The 19940-nt window shown below is 37.6% G+C and overlaps 1 protein-coding gene and 1 pseudogene across 4 annotated transcripts in view; one reads left to right on the plus strand and one right to left on the minus strand.

The window, feature by feature from the left end:
• Ptpn4 (protein tyrosine phosphatase non-receptor type 4) overlaps positions 1-19940 on the plus strand; it is a 113729-nt gene that overhangs the window by 38388 nt on the left and 55401 nt on the right. For all 4 annotated transcript variants that reach the window (XR_016537270.1, XR_016537271.1, XM_090342955.1 and 1 more), the window contains exon 3: positions 5651-5758. Coding sequence is in view for 2 of the 4 variants with exons in the window: in XM_090342955.1 (XP_090199081.1) it covers positions 5651-5758 (108 nt within the window). In the remaining 2 variants the exon portion in view is untranslated. The remainder of the gene's footprint in view (positions 1-5650; positions 5759-19940) is intronic.
• On the minus strand, positions 3772-4405 carry LOC150056513 (small ribosomal subunit protein eS6 pseudogene; annotated as a pseudogene).

The raw sequence follows: 19940 nt of genomic DNA on the forward strand, positions 1-19940 counted from the left end.
TAGACCCTATGGTGGTCTAGAGGTATATTCAGAGCAATGTTCCTATTGTCCTGGTACAAAAAATAATCAATTTTTTCTTGATGCTGTGGATCTGTTTTATCAGCTATACCCTCCTTTTCCAGAAATGTAAATGCTCTTTTGTGGCCTAACCTGAACATATTTCAAATCTTTCTGCTTCCATTTGTCACTATAACCCTAGCTGAAAACAAATAGCAATAATAATTATGCCAGAGTTTCTGTTCTGAAATTTTCTCTCTCAGATGCGCTACTTCCTGACATTTAACTTTGGCATAGTCTAGGGGGTTGTTCAAAATATAGAATAGATTGTTTGTTTTGTTTGCCACAGTGTAATATGAATGACTTCTCATCTGTCATTCCCATCTGAATCATGAGCCTAGTCTATTACCTGCTTTCTCGTTTTCCTTCTGGTCTTCTGCCTGTCCATCAGAATCACCAAGTTCTGCTTGTAGGATCCCAGGACTTACCTAGACTGAATCTCTAATAAATTTTCTTAATTTCTTCTATAAACCATTTCCAAAAGTTTCTGAGCCACATGATCAAGTGGTTATAGCAACAGCCCCGGTTCTGTTACCATTTTTCTTGTTAGTTTGTCATCACTGACAGAAACCTGAGAAAAATAACTTAGAGGGAAAGAGATTTCTTTTGGCTTATTGTGTCAGTTTTCAATCCATGATGGGCTGCCTAACTCTGTTGCTTCTGGGCAGTGGTAAGGCAAAAACATCATGGTTGTTACCTTATAGCCATCAGAAATAATGAGAAGGGAAGGGGCAGGGCCATAAATAGCCCCCAAGGACATGTTTTCACCTACAAGGCCTGCACTTCCTTACATTTCCAGCACCTCTTAAAATAGTACCACCAACCAGAGGCCAAGTCTTCAACAGCTGAACCTGTAGGGGACATTTATGTTCAAGCCTACCTTGCCTATGTTCACTGTTTCTTACCATGTCTTTGGACTCTACCAGAGCAAAGGCCAGCACTTGAAGAACCATGAACAAAATAAACCTATTTTGGTTATAACTTATTCAGTCTATTTTATTACATTTTTAGCAATAGAGAGTAAGGAATGAGCAATTTATTTGTATTACTTTTTCAGTTGGACCTTTTTTCCCTAATACTGGGGCTTGAACTCAGGACTTACGCTAAACAAGGCAGGTACTCTACCATTTGAATCACACTCCCAGTCCTCGGCTGGATTTTTTTGTCAGTGGTGGGGCTTGAACTCTGGGCCTAGGGGCGCTGTCCCTGAGCTCTTCAGCTCAAGGCTACCATCCTACCCCTTGAGCCACAGGGCCACTTCCTGTTTGCTAGTGGTTAATTGGAGTCTCACAAACTATTTAGTGCCTGGGCTGGCTTTGAACTGCAATCCTTAGATCTCAGCCTCCTGAGCAGCTGGGGTTATAGGTATGAGCCACCGGCACCTAGCTCTCAGCTGAATTTTTTTTTAACCTTTCTCTTACCTTTCCTTTGGTCGAATCATAGATTCTCTTGATTCTGTGTTTTTGAAACTGAGCTTTCTCATGAACTAAAGTATTTCATATATTATCAGTGAATAGCAACTATAAAGAGCTAGTTAGCTAATTGAAAAATCCTAGCAATCCTCCCCCCCTCTCTCCCTTCCTTCATTCTTTCCTTCCTTCGTTCTTTCCTTCCTTTGTTCCTTCGTTCCTTCCTTGTATTCCTTTGCTGGTGTTTGGACTTGAGCTCAGGCCTTGTGCCTTGTGCTTTTACTTGACTTTTCACGGCTGAGCTCTACCACTTTAACCGTGACTCCAGGCCTGGACTGTGCTCATAACCTGAATTGTATAGCTTCTTTGTAAAACTACTTAACAATTTTTTTTTAAAGAACAAAGAAGGATATTTTATGGAGAGGATCACAAGGACTCAACAGCTATGTGCATATGATCATATAAAATGATGCTATTGAAATGAACTCCACAAAACAGAAGCGAGTTTTTATTTTTAAATTTTTTAAAAATTGTATTGCTGAGAATGAAAATAGGAAAATTTTAAATACTAACATATAAGGGATATATTCTAAAGGCCTGTGTGATAGTTTAGACACTCTTACAAAATTTTATTTTATTTTATTATATTTTTTGGTGCCAGTCCTAGGCTTGAGCTCAGGGCCTGAGCACTGTCCTTGGACTTTCTCAAGGCTAGAGCTCTACCACTTGAGCCTCAACAACACTTCTGGCTTTTTTCTCTGTATGTGGTACCAAGGAATTGAATCAAGTCTTTAGATAAGTCTTTTTAAGATCAAATGTTTATATGTATCCTTCACCCTATTTTCACTAATGGTAATTTTACAGTTACCTAATACCACAACCAAGAAATTGACCTAATACAATATTCTGGTATCATTCATGTGAGTATATATTAGAAACACCTTAGTAGCTTTATAAAAGCAATGTTTGGTCTCTTCCCCACATCAGTTTAGTCTATGGGAGAGAAGGTAGGAGAGGTAAGTTGCATCCATGTGAAGAAATATTTTCAGGCACTAGCAGTGAGAAGCAATGTTGGAAGCATGCATTTCCCACTATCTGTCAAATAGTCATTTGACCCAGTTCTGATCAATAAGAAATGATGAAAAGTCTTGAACATTGTTGTATATAGAATTGCCAAAGTCCAAGACAAATAGCACTGGAATGCAAAAAAGAAAGAAAAGATACTTTATGCTTTATTATGTCTCATTTGCAAAAAATTGCTAGTTCTGGAATTTGTTGTACCTCTATACTTTTCATATTATAAAAATATGTGTCCTTAATGTTGGAATCTAGCTTGTAGCCAGTCAGTGACAATTGGTACAAATATTATTTACTGTTTCTGTTAACTACTGTGCTTTCCTAATATTTTTTTAAATAGTTCAATAAACATTGATTTATGTAGCTATTTCCCCCAACAATGGATTTTATTTTAGTGCTAAAGTCAACATGCCAGAAATGATCAATATTATGTTATCTCCCTTCATTACTTTCTGTATATGTGGTATTGAGGATTGGACTCAGGGTCTTGCATGGTATGGGTGAGGGTTCTACCAGTTGAGCTCTTTTAAGATAGGGTCTCATTAACTTTGCTTGGTCTGGTACTGAACTCACAGTCCTCCTGTATCCACCTCCTAAGACCATGCCCAACATTGTTATCACTTATTTTATCTACCTACATACACCGTTAGCAGTGATAAGTATTGTTACTTTGCCCATGAAATGTCATTATATTTTCCCATTTCCATGTTGATGAATCATATTCATATTCATTGTTTCTCTGTTTTTCCTTTTTAGAAAATTATCCAGCCATGTCTTTTTTTTTTTTTTTTTCCAGTCCTGGGGCTTGAATTCAAGGTCTGAGCACTGTGCTTGGGCTTTCTTTTTCTTTTTTCTTTTTCTTTTTTTTCTTTGCCAGTCCTGGGCTTGAGCTCAGAGCCCTGTCCTTGGACTTTCTCAAGGCTAGAGCTCTACCACTTGAGCCTCAGCACCACTGCTGGCTTTTTTTCTATGTATATGGTACCGAGGAATCGAATCTGGGTCTTCATGCATGCTAGGCAAGCACTTTTAACACTAGGCCAAACTCCCAGCCCAGCTATGTCTTTTTTTTTTTTTTTTTTTTTTTACCAGTTAGTAGCTATGATTTGTGAAAGTTATAAGCACTGTTACTAAAACAAGGAGATAATGAAATAATGTCTATTTTAGTTGTGAAGTTAACATGAGATAGCATTCAAATGTTCCATAAGTACTTTTTTTTTTTTGTCTTATTTATTCATTACTCTTAAAGACTCTTATTTTTGACTGGACTCAGACTTGGAAGTAGAAGCTCTCAGAGAAGACAGCCTTCGCCTGTTGGCAATCTGTTCCTGACGTTTCTCTTTGGCTTCCTTCATTCTCTTAGCCAAAAGCTTAGCATATCCTGCAGCCTCCTCCTTGTTCTTCTTGGTACGTTGTTTCTTCAGAGCAATGCAGTGGCATTTGTGTTGCAGGACACGTGGAGTAACAAGACGCTGAATCTTGGGTGCTTTGTTCCTGGGTTTTTTGAGAACACTCAGATTGGCATCCACAATGCAACCCCGAACAGATTTACGCTTTCTCTCTCCAGTTTTTCTTGGTCTGTAACAGGAATGCCCTTTGCTCAGTAGCAAGCGAACTCGACCATGAGTCAAGACACCTTGCTTCATGGGAAAACCTTGTTTGTCGTTCCCACCACTGATTTGGACCACATAGCCCTTCCATTCTTCACCCAGAGCATCAGCGACAACCTCTGTGGCCGTACGCTTCTCATAGAAAGTACGGAGTTTGCGTTCATCGCCCACTTCGATGAGTTTCTGACAGCCAGTGGCTGGGAAGGAGATAGTCAGCTTCATGTTGAAGCAGCTGCTCTCCCAGGAGGCGCCACAGAAAAGAGTCCATAAGTACTTTTGTAACCAAAATAGTAGGCTTTTTTCAGATTTGCTGCATATTATTTTTTTTTTTTCAATTTTTTTTTTTTGCCAGTCCTGGGCTTGAGCTCAGGGCCTGAGCACTGTCCTTGGACTTTCTCAAGGCTAGAGCTCTACCACTTGAGCCTCAGCACCATTTCCGGCTTTTTTCTACGTATGTGGTACCGAGGAATCTTCATGCATGCTAGGCAAGCACTCTACCACTAGGCCAAACTCCCGGCCCCTTTTTTTCAATTTTTTAATTGTAATCGATAGAGGGGTTACAGTTATATTTGCCAGGTAGTAGGTGCATTACTTTTCACACATTGATACCCCTTCTCATGTTTTTGTCGCCATTTCCCTCCCCCCACCCTTTCCCAATCATCTTGTTTTCCCCCCTTCCCTTTCCTATTTCAAATAAACATATATACAATATGCCAGGTAATAAAATCAGATACAGTAACAATATGAAATTGACTAAAGGGCAACAAAAGAGAACATAGTACATTAAGAACAACAATTATATGATGTTAAGCTCGTTTCCATATTGTGGAGATCCTTTCATTTAGCCTCATCATATGTGACCTTATGTATCTAGGTTTTGCTGCATATTATTTTTAAAGATTTTTAGTTCCCCTTTTTTTTACAGAAAATTATATTTTAAATTTATTTAGTCATCTATGTCCACGTATGAATAAAAGGCATATGAGATGCTATGGATGTATACAGAAGTTCATATGTCAATAGTATAAAATAACCAAAATACTGTATGATACCCTGAATGAAAGTAGGTATTTTCAGTCAAAAGTTTTGTTTTTTTTTAATATCTTCACATATGTACTTTTTGGCCGGTTTGCTTTAAAATCCGTTGTATCAATGCCAGGCACTGATGGATCACATCTGAAATTCCAGCTACTCACAAAGCTGAGCTCAGAAGATCACAATTCAAAGCTAGCCCAGAGAGAAAAATCCAAGAGACTCCATTTTCAAAATTACCAGCAAAACCCAGGCAAGAAAGCCAAATCAGTATAGGCCTGAGTTCATAATCCTATAATAGTAAAACAAATAGACAAAAAAACAAAAATTTGGTCACATGTGAAGGCATTACTCCCAGCTAAGTCATTGATATAAAACTGCAATTATAAATTTAATTTTTAAAAAAAGGACAAAAAATCCAAGCAGATTAAAGTATGTGGCTCAAAATTGATTTTATATTTCTTCCAGAAACATGATCAGGGACAAGTTCTGTTGGATATAGTCTTCAAGCATCTTGATTTGACTGAACGAGACTATTTTGGATTACAGTTAGCTGATGATTCTACAGATAATCCAGTAAGTATAAACTGTTACTTTTTGTTTTCAGTTTACTTTTTTCTATCTGTCCATGTTCATGACTTAAGAGTAGTTAAAATTATATTTGAAGAACTAGAAGTTTGATGTTTCAATCCCAAAGTTACTGACTTTAGGTATTCATAATTATGAGTCAGCCCATAGATCTAGTACCAGTTTAATGATCAGTCTCAGACAACTGAAAAGTCTAATTCATGCCTCTTAATGTAAAGAGAAAACTTTGAGTTTCTATCCTCACTACATTCTAGATTTTTACTTATTCTTTAAATTCATAATCATGGTTCTTTTGATTGATGATAGGGACTGGGAGTTTGGGAGTTTGGCCTAGTGGTAGAATGCTTGCCTAGCATGCACAAAGACCCAGATTCTATTCCTCGGTACCACATACATAGGAAAAAATCTAGAAGTGGTGCTGTGGCTCAAATAGTAGAGCTCTAGCCTTGGAAAAAAAAACAAACCCAAGGACAGTGTTCAAGCCCTGAGCCTAGGACTGACAAGAAAGAAAGAAAGAAAGAAAGAAAGAAAGAAAGAAAGAAAGAAAGAAAGAAAGAAAGAGAGGGGATGGGGGGAGGGGATAACTTGTAATGAATACTAGAAATGTTTTTTTGTTTGTTGTTTGTTTTTTGTTTTTGCCAGTCTGGAACTTGACCTCAGGGCCTGACCTGGGCTTTCTCAAGGCTAGTGCTCTATCGCTTGAACCACAGCATCATTTCTGGCTTTTTCTATGTATGTGGTACCAAGGAATTGAACCTGGGTCTTCATGCTTGCTAGGCAGGCACTCTACCACTAGGCCAAACTCCTGACCCTAGAAATGTTTGACAGTATTATAATAATGCTCCTAAGAAATACATATCATGTTTACCCAACTTGTGAAACTGTATTCCTTCTGTATATCACCTTTATTATAACAACTTAAAAATTAAAAGAAAAAGACCAAAAAAAGAAAAAATATAAACCATAGCCAGAAATTGGTAACTCACTCTTGTAATCTTTGGTATTCAAAATAAGCTTTAAGATTTAAAATTTTTAAGAAAAAAGATTTAAAAACAATTAAAGATAGATAAACAATTGGATGGCTTAGGAATGAATCCCCTGTGAGAGGTATATATAATGTAGTATGAATAATGGACATAGATGTTTTATGTAGAAGACTAGAGTGAATACTGCATTTGACATTAGACTTTGAAAATAATTTCATTGCACTTATAATTAAACCACTGCTGGGTGCGATGGCTCTTGCCTGTAATTCTGGCTACTCAGGAGGCTGAGATCTGAGGATTGAGGTCCAAAGCTAGCCCAGGCACAAAAGGATCTGAGGCTCTTATCTCCAATTAACCTCTAAAAAGTGGGAAGTGGGGCTTGGCTCAAGGATAGGGTGGTAGCTTTCAGCTGAGGAACTCAGGGACAGCACCCAGGCCGAGTTCAAGCCCCATGACCCACAAAAAAAAAAGAAAGGAAGGAAGAGACGGAGGGAGGGAGGGAAAAGAATAAAAGAAACTAATAAAGCATATATAGTATGTTTCTGTCTCATATATAAGAAGTACAAAATCTTAGCTGTCTTTTTCTTTGGGGTTTTTTTTTTTTTTTTTTTTTTTTTGCCAGTTCTGGGCTTGAGCTCAGGGCCTGAGCACTGTCCTTGGACTTTCTCAAGGCTAGAGCTCTACCACTTGAGCCTCAGCACCACTTCCAGCTTTTTTTTTCTATGTATGTGGTACCGAGGACTCGAACCTGGGTCTTCACGCATGCTAGGCAAGCACTTTAACCACTAGGCCAAACTCCCGGCCCCTGTCTTTTTCTTTAGAGTCTTCCATGATAAGGAATTCTAGTGCAACAATCAAAATTACTTAGGGCAAAGCTTTGTCTTTCTGAAATTTCTCAGTATTTTGATTTGTCATAGCTTTGGCTTTTAAGTGTAATTGTTTTGTTTCGTAGTGTTCTGTTGTGTTTTTTTTATTCTTACATGATACTAAGCATGCTACCATGTAAGCTATGACCATAGCCCTTTTTGTTTCTTGTACTCTTTTTTTTTTTTTTTTTTTTTTTGCCAGTCCTGGGCGTGAGCTCAGGGCTTGAGCACTGTCCTTGGACTTTCTGAAGGCTAGAGCTCTACCAGTTGAGCATCAACACCACTTCCAGCTTTTTACTATGTATGTGGTACTGAGGAATCGAACCTGGGTCTTCATGCATGCGAGGCAAGGCACTCTACCACTAGGCCAAACTCCCAGCCCTCTTGTACTCTTTACTGGGGGAAAGGTATCAATTTTTATGCTCCTGCATTTTGACAGGGTATTACAGATGAATCTAAGATACAGAGAAGTGTATTAGAAAGAAACAGCAGCAGGTGCAAATATTTGAAATGGAGACAGAAATGCTCTATTTGAGGAATTAAAATGATTACTGAGTACAGTGGCTTACACCTGTAATCTCAGCTGCTCAGGATGTGGAGATTGGAAGGGCTGTGGTTGAAGGCCATCCTGAGCAAAAAGTTACCAAGTTTCTATTCGGCAAAAAGCTGGGTATAGTGGTTCTCATGTGTAATCCCAATTTAATTTGGCTGGAAGATAGAGCAATAGAGAGGTAAAGGATAATATTTGAGCAACATATGAAGTGCCTTTTAATTCATACGATTATACTTACATAGGACTTATTTATACTGCAAACATGAAATTTGTATTTTACAATTGGAAGATGGTTGAAATAATGAAGTTACTATGAAAAATGTTTGACTGTAGGTGATAGAGAAAACTACATGCTAAGGGTAATTAAGAGATAAAAGTTATTAGAACTGTGGTTCACCATCAGGTATGCATTAGATTAGGGATGCTTTTTGTATTTGTTTTCTTTTTTACCTAAATAAATGTAATTGAAGCATAATTTACATAAAATAAAACTCAACATTCACTCACAATGAAAATATTAACCAAAAGGAACCTTTTCACTATGAGAAAGGATGTCTGCTAAACACCCTGACAGTACATCTGGGAAATGTAAAGTAGAACAACCAGGAAAGGTCAATACACACTCACTAGAATGGTCAAAATGAAAAACATGTTTTGATGAGGGCCACGAGTGTGGCCTAGTGGTAGAGTGCCTGCCTTGTATTCACAAAGCCCTGGATTCTATTCCTTGATACCACATACACAGAAGAAGCTGGAAGTGGTACTGTGGCTTAAATGGTAGAGCGCTAGCCTTGAGTAAAACTCAAGGATAATGTCCAGGCTCTGAGTTAAAGCCCAGGACTGAGGGGAAAAAACATATGGGGGTCAGGAGCATAGCCTAGTGGTAGAATGCTTGCCTAGCATGCACAAAGCCCTGGGTTCACTTCCTTGGTATCACCTACACAGGAAAAACCAGAAGAGGTACTGTGGCTCACATGGTAGAGCACCAGCCTTGAGAAAGCTCAAGGACAGTGCCCAAGGCCCCTGAGCTCAAGCTCCAGGACTGGCAAAAAAAAAAAAAAAATCTTTCAATGTCAAATATTGGCAAAGATTGTCCAATATTGTAAGTGGTAGTATACACTTGTAATCTTATCACTAGGCTGAAGCAGGAGATTTGTGAGATCAGGACTACCCTGGATTAGGCAAGTTTGAGGCCAGCCTGAGCAACAATAGCAAGATATTGGTTTCCCCCCTAAAAAGTTTGTGAGAATTTAAAAAGATACAGCCACTTTGAAAAACAGTTTGCCAGTTCCTTCTAAAGTTAAATAAAATGTTAATATGCCATGCACAAATCACAGTTTTAGATACTTAACCAAAAGGAGAACTGATCTTATAAAAATTTGTACATAAATGTTCAAGGTAGCTTTTTTCTTGTAATACTCCAAACATGAGTTAAGTTTTATGTCACTAGCAAGCTAATGGAGAAAAATTGTAATATATGCATATAATAGAACAAAGAAACTTGAACCATAGTAACCAGAAGTTTGAGTTGATTAGTTGTTGCCTGAAAGTTGAAAACATTACAAAGGAACACTGGGCATTTTATTGTGAGGGAAATGTCTTATTTTTGATAGTGGTGGCTATCTGGCATATGCATTTCTTATGACTTAGACTGTGCATTGAAAATATATGCGTGTAAGTCAGCCTTGTCCACAGTCCATATTCTACTTTATTTTGAGGGAGCAATATCTAGTCATTTGTTTAAAGTTCTAACTGCTTCTTTTTCATGGGTCTCTTATGTCTTCATGTACATACATAATTCATATGTCAGCTAGAATTTAGGCAGCATGTGTATGCTAGTTTTAGACCCTCAATATTCTGAATATTTTGTGAATCCTGAAACTTGATCTAGTGAGGCTGTCCTCTGCTTATATTTGAGCTTTCCTTCAGGTGAAAAACTGGAATTTGTAATTTGTTTCTACATTCTTTTTTTTTTCTTTTGGTTACTTTCCAATGTCGTACTATGTATTCACACAGGCATGCATAAAAATAAATGCCACTAATATACAAGAAAGTATAACAATCTGCTAGGTGCGGTGGTTCATGCCTGTAATCCTAGCCTCTCAGGAGGCTGAGATGTGAGAATCACAGTTCAGAGTCAGGGCACTAAAAACTGAGAGACTCTTATCTCTAACTATCCACTAGAAAACTGGAAGTGGTGCTCTGGCCCAAGGGGAAGGGCAGTAGCCTTGAGCTGAAGAACTCAGGAACAGCACCCAGGCCCAGAGTTCAAGCCCTAGGACTGACCCCAAAAAAAAAGAAAAGAAAAGAAAGTACGATTTTTGGCTGGGAGTTTGGCCTAGTGGTAGAGTACTTGCCTAGCATGCATGAAGACCCACCATATTTGACTCTTTAGTACCAGATATATAGAAAAAAGCGGGATGTGGTGCTGTGGCTCAAATGGTAGAACTCTTCCACAAGGCCAGACTCCTAGACCACTTTAAAGATTTTTTTTTTTTAAAGAAGATTAAACCTTGAAAAGGATTGGGGAAAGGAGGATGAAACCAGAGGAAACTAACAGAAGTAATTGAGAAGAAAGGGGGAGAGAGATTTGAAGAAGCAATGATCTAAAACAGCCCAAATTTGAAGAAAAATGTGTTTATACAAGTACACAGAGCTCACCAAGCTTCAGAGGATTTCAAAAAGAAAAAAAGTATGGTTGAAAAATGAGGCAGACTTGAAAGCAAGAACAGTGATTTAATGCATACTATGGATCCTTAATAAAATACGCAATATTTTAATAGAAACATTTCAGAAGCAATGTGATGATAGATTTAAAATCCTAAAAGAAAACAACTGAAAATTCTGTATCCAGCAAAACTATCCTTTAAAACTGAGAGCAGGGGCTGAGAGTTTAGCCTACTGGTAGAGTGCTTGCCTAGCATGCACGAAGACCCGGGTTCGATTCCTCAGTACCATGTGCATAGAAAAAAGCTAGAAGTGGTGCTGAGGCTCAAGTGGTAGAGCTCTAGCCTTGAGAAAGTCCAAGGGCAGGGCTCAGGCCCTGAGCTCAATCCCAGGACTGGCAAAAAAAAAAAACAGAGCCCTGCGAGATATTGTGATATAGGCCTGTACTACCATCACTCAGGAGGCTAGAAGCATCAGTTCAAAGCCACTCTGAGCTACATAGCCGGATCCTATCTCAAAAAAACATCCAAAAGAGAGAATTAAGACATCTCAGGTACAACCTGAAGGAGTTCATTACCAATAGCTCTGCTATAAAACAAGTGCTATGATTGGGAGGGAGTGGGGAAGGGGAATGGAAACAAAAACATGAGAGGGGATATCAATGTGTGAGAAGTAATGCAGCTACTATCTGACGAATGTAACTGTAAACCCTCTATACATTATCCCAACCAAAAAAAAAAAATGCTAAAGGTAACTCTTTCAGGTTGAAACGAAAAGATCCCAGAGAAGATCAGAGCCATGAAAAATACTGAGCTCTCCCACAAACTAATTTCAGTTTTTTACTTCATTTTTAAAATTTCCCAAGATATTTAAAAACATGTGCAAAGAAAATAATTATAAAACCTATGTTAAATGATACATAATATATAACTGTCACTTTGAATGATAGTTTGTGGCTTTTTGTTTTAGTTTTTGTTGGTTTGTTTTTTGGTACTAAGATTTGAACTCAGGGTCTTATACTTGCTAGGCAGTGTTCTTCCACTTAAGCCACACCCGCAATCTATGAACAACTTTTTTGAGTGATATTGAACTTTGAAGTTAAGGCTTTACCTTTGCTAGGCATGCCCTGTACTGCTTCAGCTCTTCCTCCTGCCTTTTTGTTCTATCCCTTTTAACAGGGCTGTCTAGGTCTTAAAAAAACCTCCTATTTAAAAGCTCTTTTCTTTTTTCCTTTTTTGGGACAGGAAGGGAGGTTGGTCATGAGGCTGTCCCTGAGCTCTTCAGCTCAACGCTACGACTTACCCCTTGAGCCAAGGCCCCACTTCCCATTTTCTAGTGGTTAATTGGAGATAAGAGTCTCACATTATTGCTCAGGGCTGGCTTTGAACCTTGATGATTAGATCTCAGCTTCCTGAGTAGCTAGGATTACAGATGTGAGCCACCACACCTAATAAACCTCTTTTCTTATTTGATACTGGTAGCTTATGCCTGTAATCAGTCCTAGCTACTACAAAGATTGAAATCTGAGGATTGAGGTTTAAGCCAGCCAAGGCAGTAAAGTCCATGAGACTATCTCCAATTAACTACCAGAAAATGGAAAGTAGAACTGCGATTCAAATTCATAGAATTAAGCAAAAGAGCTTAAGGACTGCACTCAGGTCCTGAGTTCAAGCCCTAGGACCAACAATGTTTTTTTATTAAAGAATTTATTAACATTGATTTTCACATCATATTTCAAATGACATGTTTAACAAATAAGTATTCAGGAAGGGAATCTCCCTATACAATCACTGGCACTTAGATTTTAGAACATAATTAAAATTAGGCTGAGGGTTTGTATGTCATAGATACATATTAATCTATGTAACAAAACATTATGTCTATAGAGACATAAATTTTTATGTCTATGTAATTGTGTTTATATTTCCAATACTATGTCTGTAGCATTGGATATGCAAATATTGAGTCATTGCTCTTGTACTGTTTGGGTCAAACAGCCACATATTAAGGATACCATGCGCCTTTTGTTCCTTTGGTCTTGACTTGTCTCACTCAACATGATTCATTCTAGATTCATCCACTTGCCTGCGAATGCCATTATTTTATCTTGTCTGTTGGCTATGTTGAATTCCATTGGGTGTGTGTGTGTGCGCGTGTGTGTGTACACATATATACATATATATATATACACACACGCGCGCACACACACACACACACACATATATGTATACCACGTTTTTTGTATCCATTCATCTGCAGTAGGGTATCTGGGTTGTTTCCATGGCTTGGCTGTTGTGAATAGTGCAGAGATAAACATAGCTGAGCAGGTGTCCTTATCGTATCCTGGGTTTGATGTTCAGGATAGATGCCCAGGAGTGATATGTTGGGATCGTAGGGAAGATCTATTTTCAGTTCTTTAAGAAACCTCCACACTGCTTTCCAGAGTGGCTGAACTTGCTTACAATCCCACTAGCAGTGCTCCTGTTCTTTAAAAAAACAAAAACAAAAACCTGACTTTAAATAAAAGTATGAAACAAAAAAACTTCAATACATATTCCATACCAACTACAAGAATTATATCCAAATGGCATATACATCTAAATGTCAGAGCTAAACCCATGTGGTTTAAAAATTATTGTTATTGTAGAATTAATATAAAGAGGGGTTATAGCTACATAAATAAGGTAATGTCAGAGATGAACATAGCTGAGCAGGTGCCTAGGACCAACAATTTTTTAAAAATATAAAACACTCTCTTTACAGAAGAAAGGAATAGACACCTGAATATCCCCATACCCAACTATGTCTGTTGAAATAGAATCTCCAGGTATTTTAATGGGTTGGGGAATTGATGTCTAATCTGACCTGTATCCTTGGTCTTATCCACTTCAGCTTCCTCTGTAGCTGGGATGACAGGCATGAGCAACTATGCCTGGCAAAGGAGTAGTTATGTATAATTGAAGGTGATATCAGTTAATATAGATTTTCAAAATTTGCTATAAATATAGAAAGATAATAGCTATATAATATATACATAGAGGGGTGGAAATCTACCACTAAACACATAGAAGAAATGACAAACCAAAAAAACCCTCTAATACAAAGAACATTCTACCTATCAATCATTTAAATGTAAATGGATAGAATTCTTGGATCATACATTGCATGCATGCAATGGAGAAAAGACAGCTTCAATAAATGGTGCAGGGAAAAATTGGTTGTCTACCTACAGTAGACTGATATTAGATCTCTACCTCTCATCTTATGCAAAAATGAATTTCAAGGCCGAGAGCATGTCCTAGTGGTAGAATACTTGCCTAGTATGCACGAAGCCCTAGGTTCGTGTCCTCAGTACCACATACACAGAAAAAGCCAAAAATGGTGCTGTGGCTCAAGTGGTAGAGCACTAGCCTTCAGGGGGGGAAAAAAAGAATTTCAGTTGGATCAAAGAGCTCAAAGCAAGACTTGAAACTAAATCTACTGCAGGAAATGTTGGGGAGACCCTGGATTATAGATACAAGTACATTTTTTTCTGAATAGAACTACAGATGCCTAGCGGATAGGAGTGAGAATTGACAGATGGACCATGTCAACTTGAAGAATTTCTGTAGAGCAAAAGAACTAATTACCAGAACCAGGAGATAACTCATATAATGGATTAATATCCAGAATATAAAAACAGCCCAAAAACTAAATCGCAAGAGAACAGATAATCCAATTAATAATGGGTAAGTGAACTGGACAATTCTAAGAAGAAAAAATACAAATGATTAATAGATCCATGAAGAAATGTTCACTATCTTTAACAAAAGGAAATGCTAATCCAAACCACTCTTAAGAGTCTGTCTTAATCCTAGTCCAAATGGCAACAACTAAGAAAACAAACAACAAATGTTGGTGAAGATTGGGGGGGGCAGTAATAAAAAATGAAGATAGAAATGTTTCTTAGAAAAGTGACAGACTGTCCATTACTAACATATTAATCACAATGTTCTAAGTATTTTCATTTTATTGTCCAATTTAAATATATTAACTGTTAGATTAGTGCATCTTCATTTTTTTTTTACAGAAAATTGAGATTCTGAAAAATGTAGTTATAGAGCATTTCCCAGGATGTTCCATATTCATTACTTATCAGGGAGTGAACTTGTTGAGACTAATGGTGATATTTGGGAGATGTACTGATACAGAAGCAGCAAGCTTGGCCAGTCTAAGATCCTACCTATTGACATAGAATTTATGGAAAGCAGTAAGCAATGTCTGCCATTAAATGTGAGTACCAATTGAAAAGGTCATCCAGTGTCCCCAGTTGTTGACACACAGTAAAATGAAAAATGTCTCCTTTCCCTGGAGACCAGCCAATGGCATTATAAGTCTTTCACTTACCAACTGTAGGAGTCAGACTGTATATCCTATCTCTTCTCCACAAGTAGATGGACATAGAAAGTATCCACAAAGTATCTTACAGGAAATTTCATATAAAAAGAAATGTTCAAGCTGGGCACAGTGGCTTACACCTGTAATCCTAGCTACTCTGGAGGTTGAGATCTGAGGATGAAGGTTTAAAGCTAGCCCGGGCACAAAAGAACCTGAAACTCTTATCTCCAGGTAACCTCTAGAAAACAGGAAGTGGGGCTGTGGCTCAAGTGGTAGAGCACTAGCCTTGAGCTGAAGAGCTCAGGGACAGTGCCCAGACTCAGAATTCAAGCCCCATGACTGACCAGAAAAAAAATTTTTTTTAAGTAACTGCCAATATGAAACTATATATAATAAAGATTCAATAAAATAGTTAGAAAATCATTTTGAGAAGACTAGAGATGTCCCTGTACCTAAATAGAAATTACTACATGAATTCATAGTTCATGATGAAGTAATATCACTTATAGCTATTAGAATTAATAATATATTAGTATTTCCTAGCAAAGTGTACTTTAATTTCATATATTTTGCATTATATACTGTCTTTTCTAGGAAATAACACAACAATCCAGTTGGTACAACAGTTCTTGACACAAAGAAGTATAATCTGACTATTTGTGCTTATATAATGTTAAAGTGTCCACATATATAAGAACAAGGAATGTTGGAGATTTTAATGCTTGCTTTCATGAGGCAATGAAAGAGTTCTAGTGAGAAATTCCTAGATAGGAACCAAGACTTTAAGCCCCAAGACCGACACCAAAAATGAAAAAAAAGTAAAAATCATGTTGATGAGTTGTAAAGAAATTAGAGCTATCACATATTAATGGAGAGAGTATGGAAAGGTACAAAAACATTGTAGGAATAATTATAATTTTGGCAGTTCTTCAAAATGTGAATTGAGCTTACTGAATGACCCAGTTCTCTTGGCATGTACCAAAAAAGTTGAAGACATGTATAGTAGAAAAACTTGTATGCAGATGTTCACAATAGAAAAAAATGTTCACAGATATTCGTAATAGGAAAATTTATTTAAAGAATGAATTGTTGGGCCAGGAGCATAGCCTAGTGGTAGAACGCTTACACAGCATGCATGAAGACCTGGGTTCAATTCCTTGGGACCACATACACAGAAGAAGCCAGAAGTGGCGCTGTGGCTCCAGTGGCAGAGCACTAGCCTTGAGCAAAAAGTGTCCAAGGACAGTGCCCAGGCCCTAAGTTCATGCCCAGGACTGACAAAAAGAAAAGAATGAATTGTTACCTACTTTAACTTGTGTGAACTTTGAAAACATACTGAATAACAGCAGAAACAAAAAGACCATCTACTTATATTAAATATCCAAAATAAGCAAATCCACTCAGACAAAAAGTTGATTTTTAATTATCAGGGACTCTGAAGAGGAGCATACTAGAAATGACTTATTTGGGAGTTGATAAGAAATCTTTTTGAATTGGAGACTATTGGCAGTTGAACAACATGACAAATACAGCAAAGTACACAGAAAAGTACACCTTAATAGTAGTGAATTTATGATAAAATATATCTAGATAAAAATGCTATGTAAAAAGTAAAGCTAGGTCTATGGAAATAGCATTTTATATATTTTTCATTATTACCAAGTTGTCCACCATTCAGAAAATACAATTTGCAGTCTTTTTTCCAAGCTACCTATAAAAGTGTCTTATTTGGGGGCCGGGAGTTTGGCCTACTGGTAGAGTGCTTGTCTAGCATGCATGAAGCCCTGGGTTCAATTCACTGGTACCACATACACAGAAAAAGCTGTAAGTGGTGCTGTGGCTCTAGGGGTAGAGCTTTAGCCTTGAGAAAGCCCAAGGACAGTGCCCAGGCCCTGAGTTCAAGCCCTAGGCCTGGCAAAAAAAAAAAACAAGTTTTTTTTTCACACTATGTTATGGTATATGGTAACAAAAATTTGGTATTTTCTCATGTTGCTATTGAAAGATAATGATCTAATGAAGTATATAATGTGTATAAGATAGGAAAGACTGGAGGACATACATATACATTTCATTTATTTATTTAAATACCACATTTCTTTAACTGTGAACTTTGATACTTACCTGATGTGTAGGGCTTCTTCATGCTGTTTCTTAGGTTTTTTTTTAAAATTTAAATTAATAATACATTTTTACTATGAATGTTATAGCAGTGCTCCATTTTCTTTTGTGGTTTAAACTTGAAATTAAGTTCATGGTTAAACTTGAAACTAAATGCTAACTAGTTGGCATGATTAATGAGGACTTTTAAGATTTTTAGTGTTTAGTTAGTATTGTATTCCTTCTAAGCTACATCTAGCTTAACACTTGTATTTGGATAATGTAAATGAATTTGTATTTCTTACATCAAAATGTTTACAGTATTTTGTAGGGGAACTGAATGATGAAGTCAGTGTTTGGATAGATTAATTTATCTCAGACTTAGATTTTAGACAACCATTAGATGTAGTTTATGACTTTTTCTAGGAATCAAAAAAAAATCACTACATTAATGGATGGGTAGGTAGATAAATGAGTAGATGGAGAGTATCAGCAACTGTGAAAGACAGCTACTTAATGGCAGTGAAATAGATAGTATTCATTACCTGCTAAGTCAGTTCAGCAGGTCTGGCCTTGCAATAAAAATTTTTTTGTTGAATTTTTAATTGTTATTATGAAGGTGATGTAAGAAGGGTTATATACATCAGGTAATGAGTACATTTAATTTTGGATGGTATCACCCCTTCCCTTGTTCTCCCAATTTTTCCCCTGCTCTCACACTCATAAGTTGTATGCTTCATTTTCAAAATATTGTCTAGTAAGTAAATCATTTTATACTTATTATATGACCTAAGTTTGGTGCCCACTATCCTTTATTGACTAAAACAGATTTAATTCTTGACCTCATGGAGTTTATAATCGAGTGAAAGAGACAGGCAATAAAAAGAAAAAACTAAACATCATTATTATAACTGAAAGTGTTACAAAGAAATTGAATGTTCTGGGGCTGGGAATGTAGCTTAGTAGTAGAGTGTTGGCTAACATGCATGAAGTCCAGGATTTGATTCCTCAGTACCAGATAAACAGAAAAAGCTGGAAATGGTGATGTGGTTCAAGTGGTAAAGTACTAGCCTTGAGCAAAAGAAGGTCAAGAACAGTGCCAAGGCCCTGAGTTCAAGCTCCAGAACTGACAAGGAAAGAAAGAATGTGGGGGGGAGGAGAAGGAGGGAATATTCTGGCTGACTTATAGAAAGTTGCTGCATGATATACTTCTGGACTTAAGCCAATAAATAGGAGACCCACTTTCAGCTGAATGTTCTGTGAAAGAGAAACCCAAAATTGAGGATCTTAAAAATGGTATCAATGCCAAGCATGATGGTTCATGCCTGTAATCCTAACTGCTCAAGAGGCTGAGATCTGAGGATTGGGATTCAAAGCCAGCCCAGGCACAGTCTGTGACTCTTATCTCCAATTAACCACCGGAAAACCTTAGAAGTAGCACCAGCAGTAGCTTTGAGCTGAAGAGCTCAGGAACAGCACCCAGGCCCAGAGTTCAAGTCCCACGACTAACCAAAAAAAAAAAAAAAATGGTATCAGAGGCTGAGATCCAGAGGATGATGATTTGAAGCCAACCCAAGCAGAAAATACCTGTGAGACTTGTCTCCAAAATAAGTAGCAAAAAGGGGCTAGGAGTTTGGCCTAGTGGTAGAGTGCTTGCCTAGCATGCACGAAGACCTGGGTTCAATTCCTCAGTACCACATACATAGAAAAAAGCCAGAAGTGGTGCTGAGGCTCAAGTGGTAGAGCTCTAGCCTTGAGAAAGCCCAAGGACAGTGCTCAGGCCCTGAGCTCAAGCCCTCAGCTCAAGCCCAGGACTGGCAAAAAAAAAAAAAAAAAAGCTGAGCTGAAGGTGTGACTTGTAGTAGAGTGCCAGCCAGTCAAGAAAACAAACAAACCAAGCAAGGCAAGGCATTATATTCTAACTCCAGTACCCTCCCCTTCCCCCATTCCCCCAAAAAAGAAAGTATTTTTGAGAAACAGAATAGAGGCAACATAGCTAAAACTTAGAAATTTGTAAAAGAGATCATTCAAGGCATAGTAAAGCCTTTGTACCTCAATACAAAGAAATTTTAAGATGTTAAGCAGATGAAAAGATGAAGAGGGATGAAGAGATTACTTAGAAAAGTAATTGAGAGAACAGAAAATGGGCTATGGGCCAGAGCCTGGAGTAATAGAAAGATGGAGAAAAGTGGTAAATTCTAGGTATGTTTAAAGGTAGAGTCAATGTGTTCGTTGTTACAGATTATGGAGAAGAATGAGCTGTGATGGGGTAGGAGATTGGCCTAGTGGTAGAGTGCTTGCCTAGTATGCACAAAGACCCAGGTTCAATTCCTCAGTACCACATACATAGAAAAAGCCAGAAATGGTATTGTGTCTCAAGTGGTAGAGCTCTAACCTTGAGAAAGCCCAAGGACAGCGTTCAAGCCTTGGGACTGGCAAAAAAAAAAAAAAAAAAAGAATGAGCTGTGATTACTTCCAACTGTTTGGCATTAAAATATAATGGGATTTACGGGTATAGAGCATATGGCAAGTATGCATTTGGCCCTAGATTGATTTCAGAATTGCCACGCCTACTCCACTCCCTCCTATCTATATCTGTATCTATATCTATAGTTTACTTTGCA

This window comes from Megascapheus bottae, chromosome 12 (assembly GCF_031878675.1).
Source record: "Megascapheus bottae isolate mThoBot1 chromosome 12, mThoBot2.hap1, whole genome shotgun sequence".
NCBI lineage: Eukaryota > Metazoa > Chordata > Mammalia > Rodentia > Geomyidae > Megascapheus > Megascapheus bottae.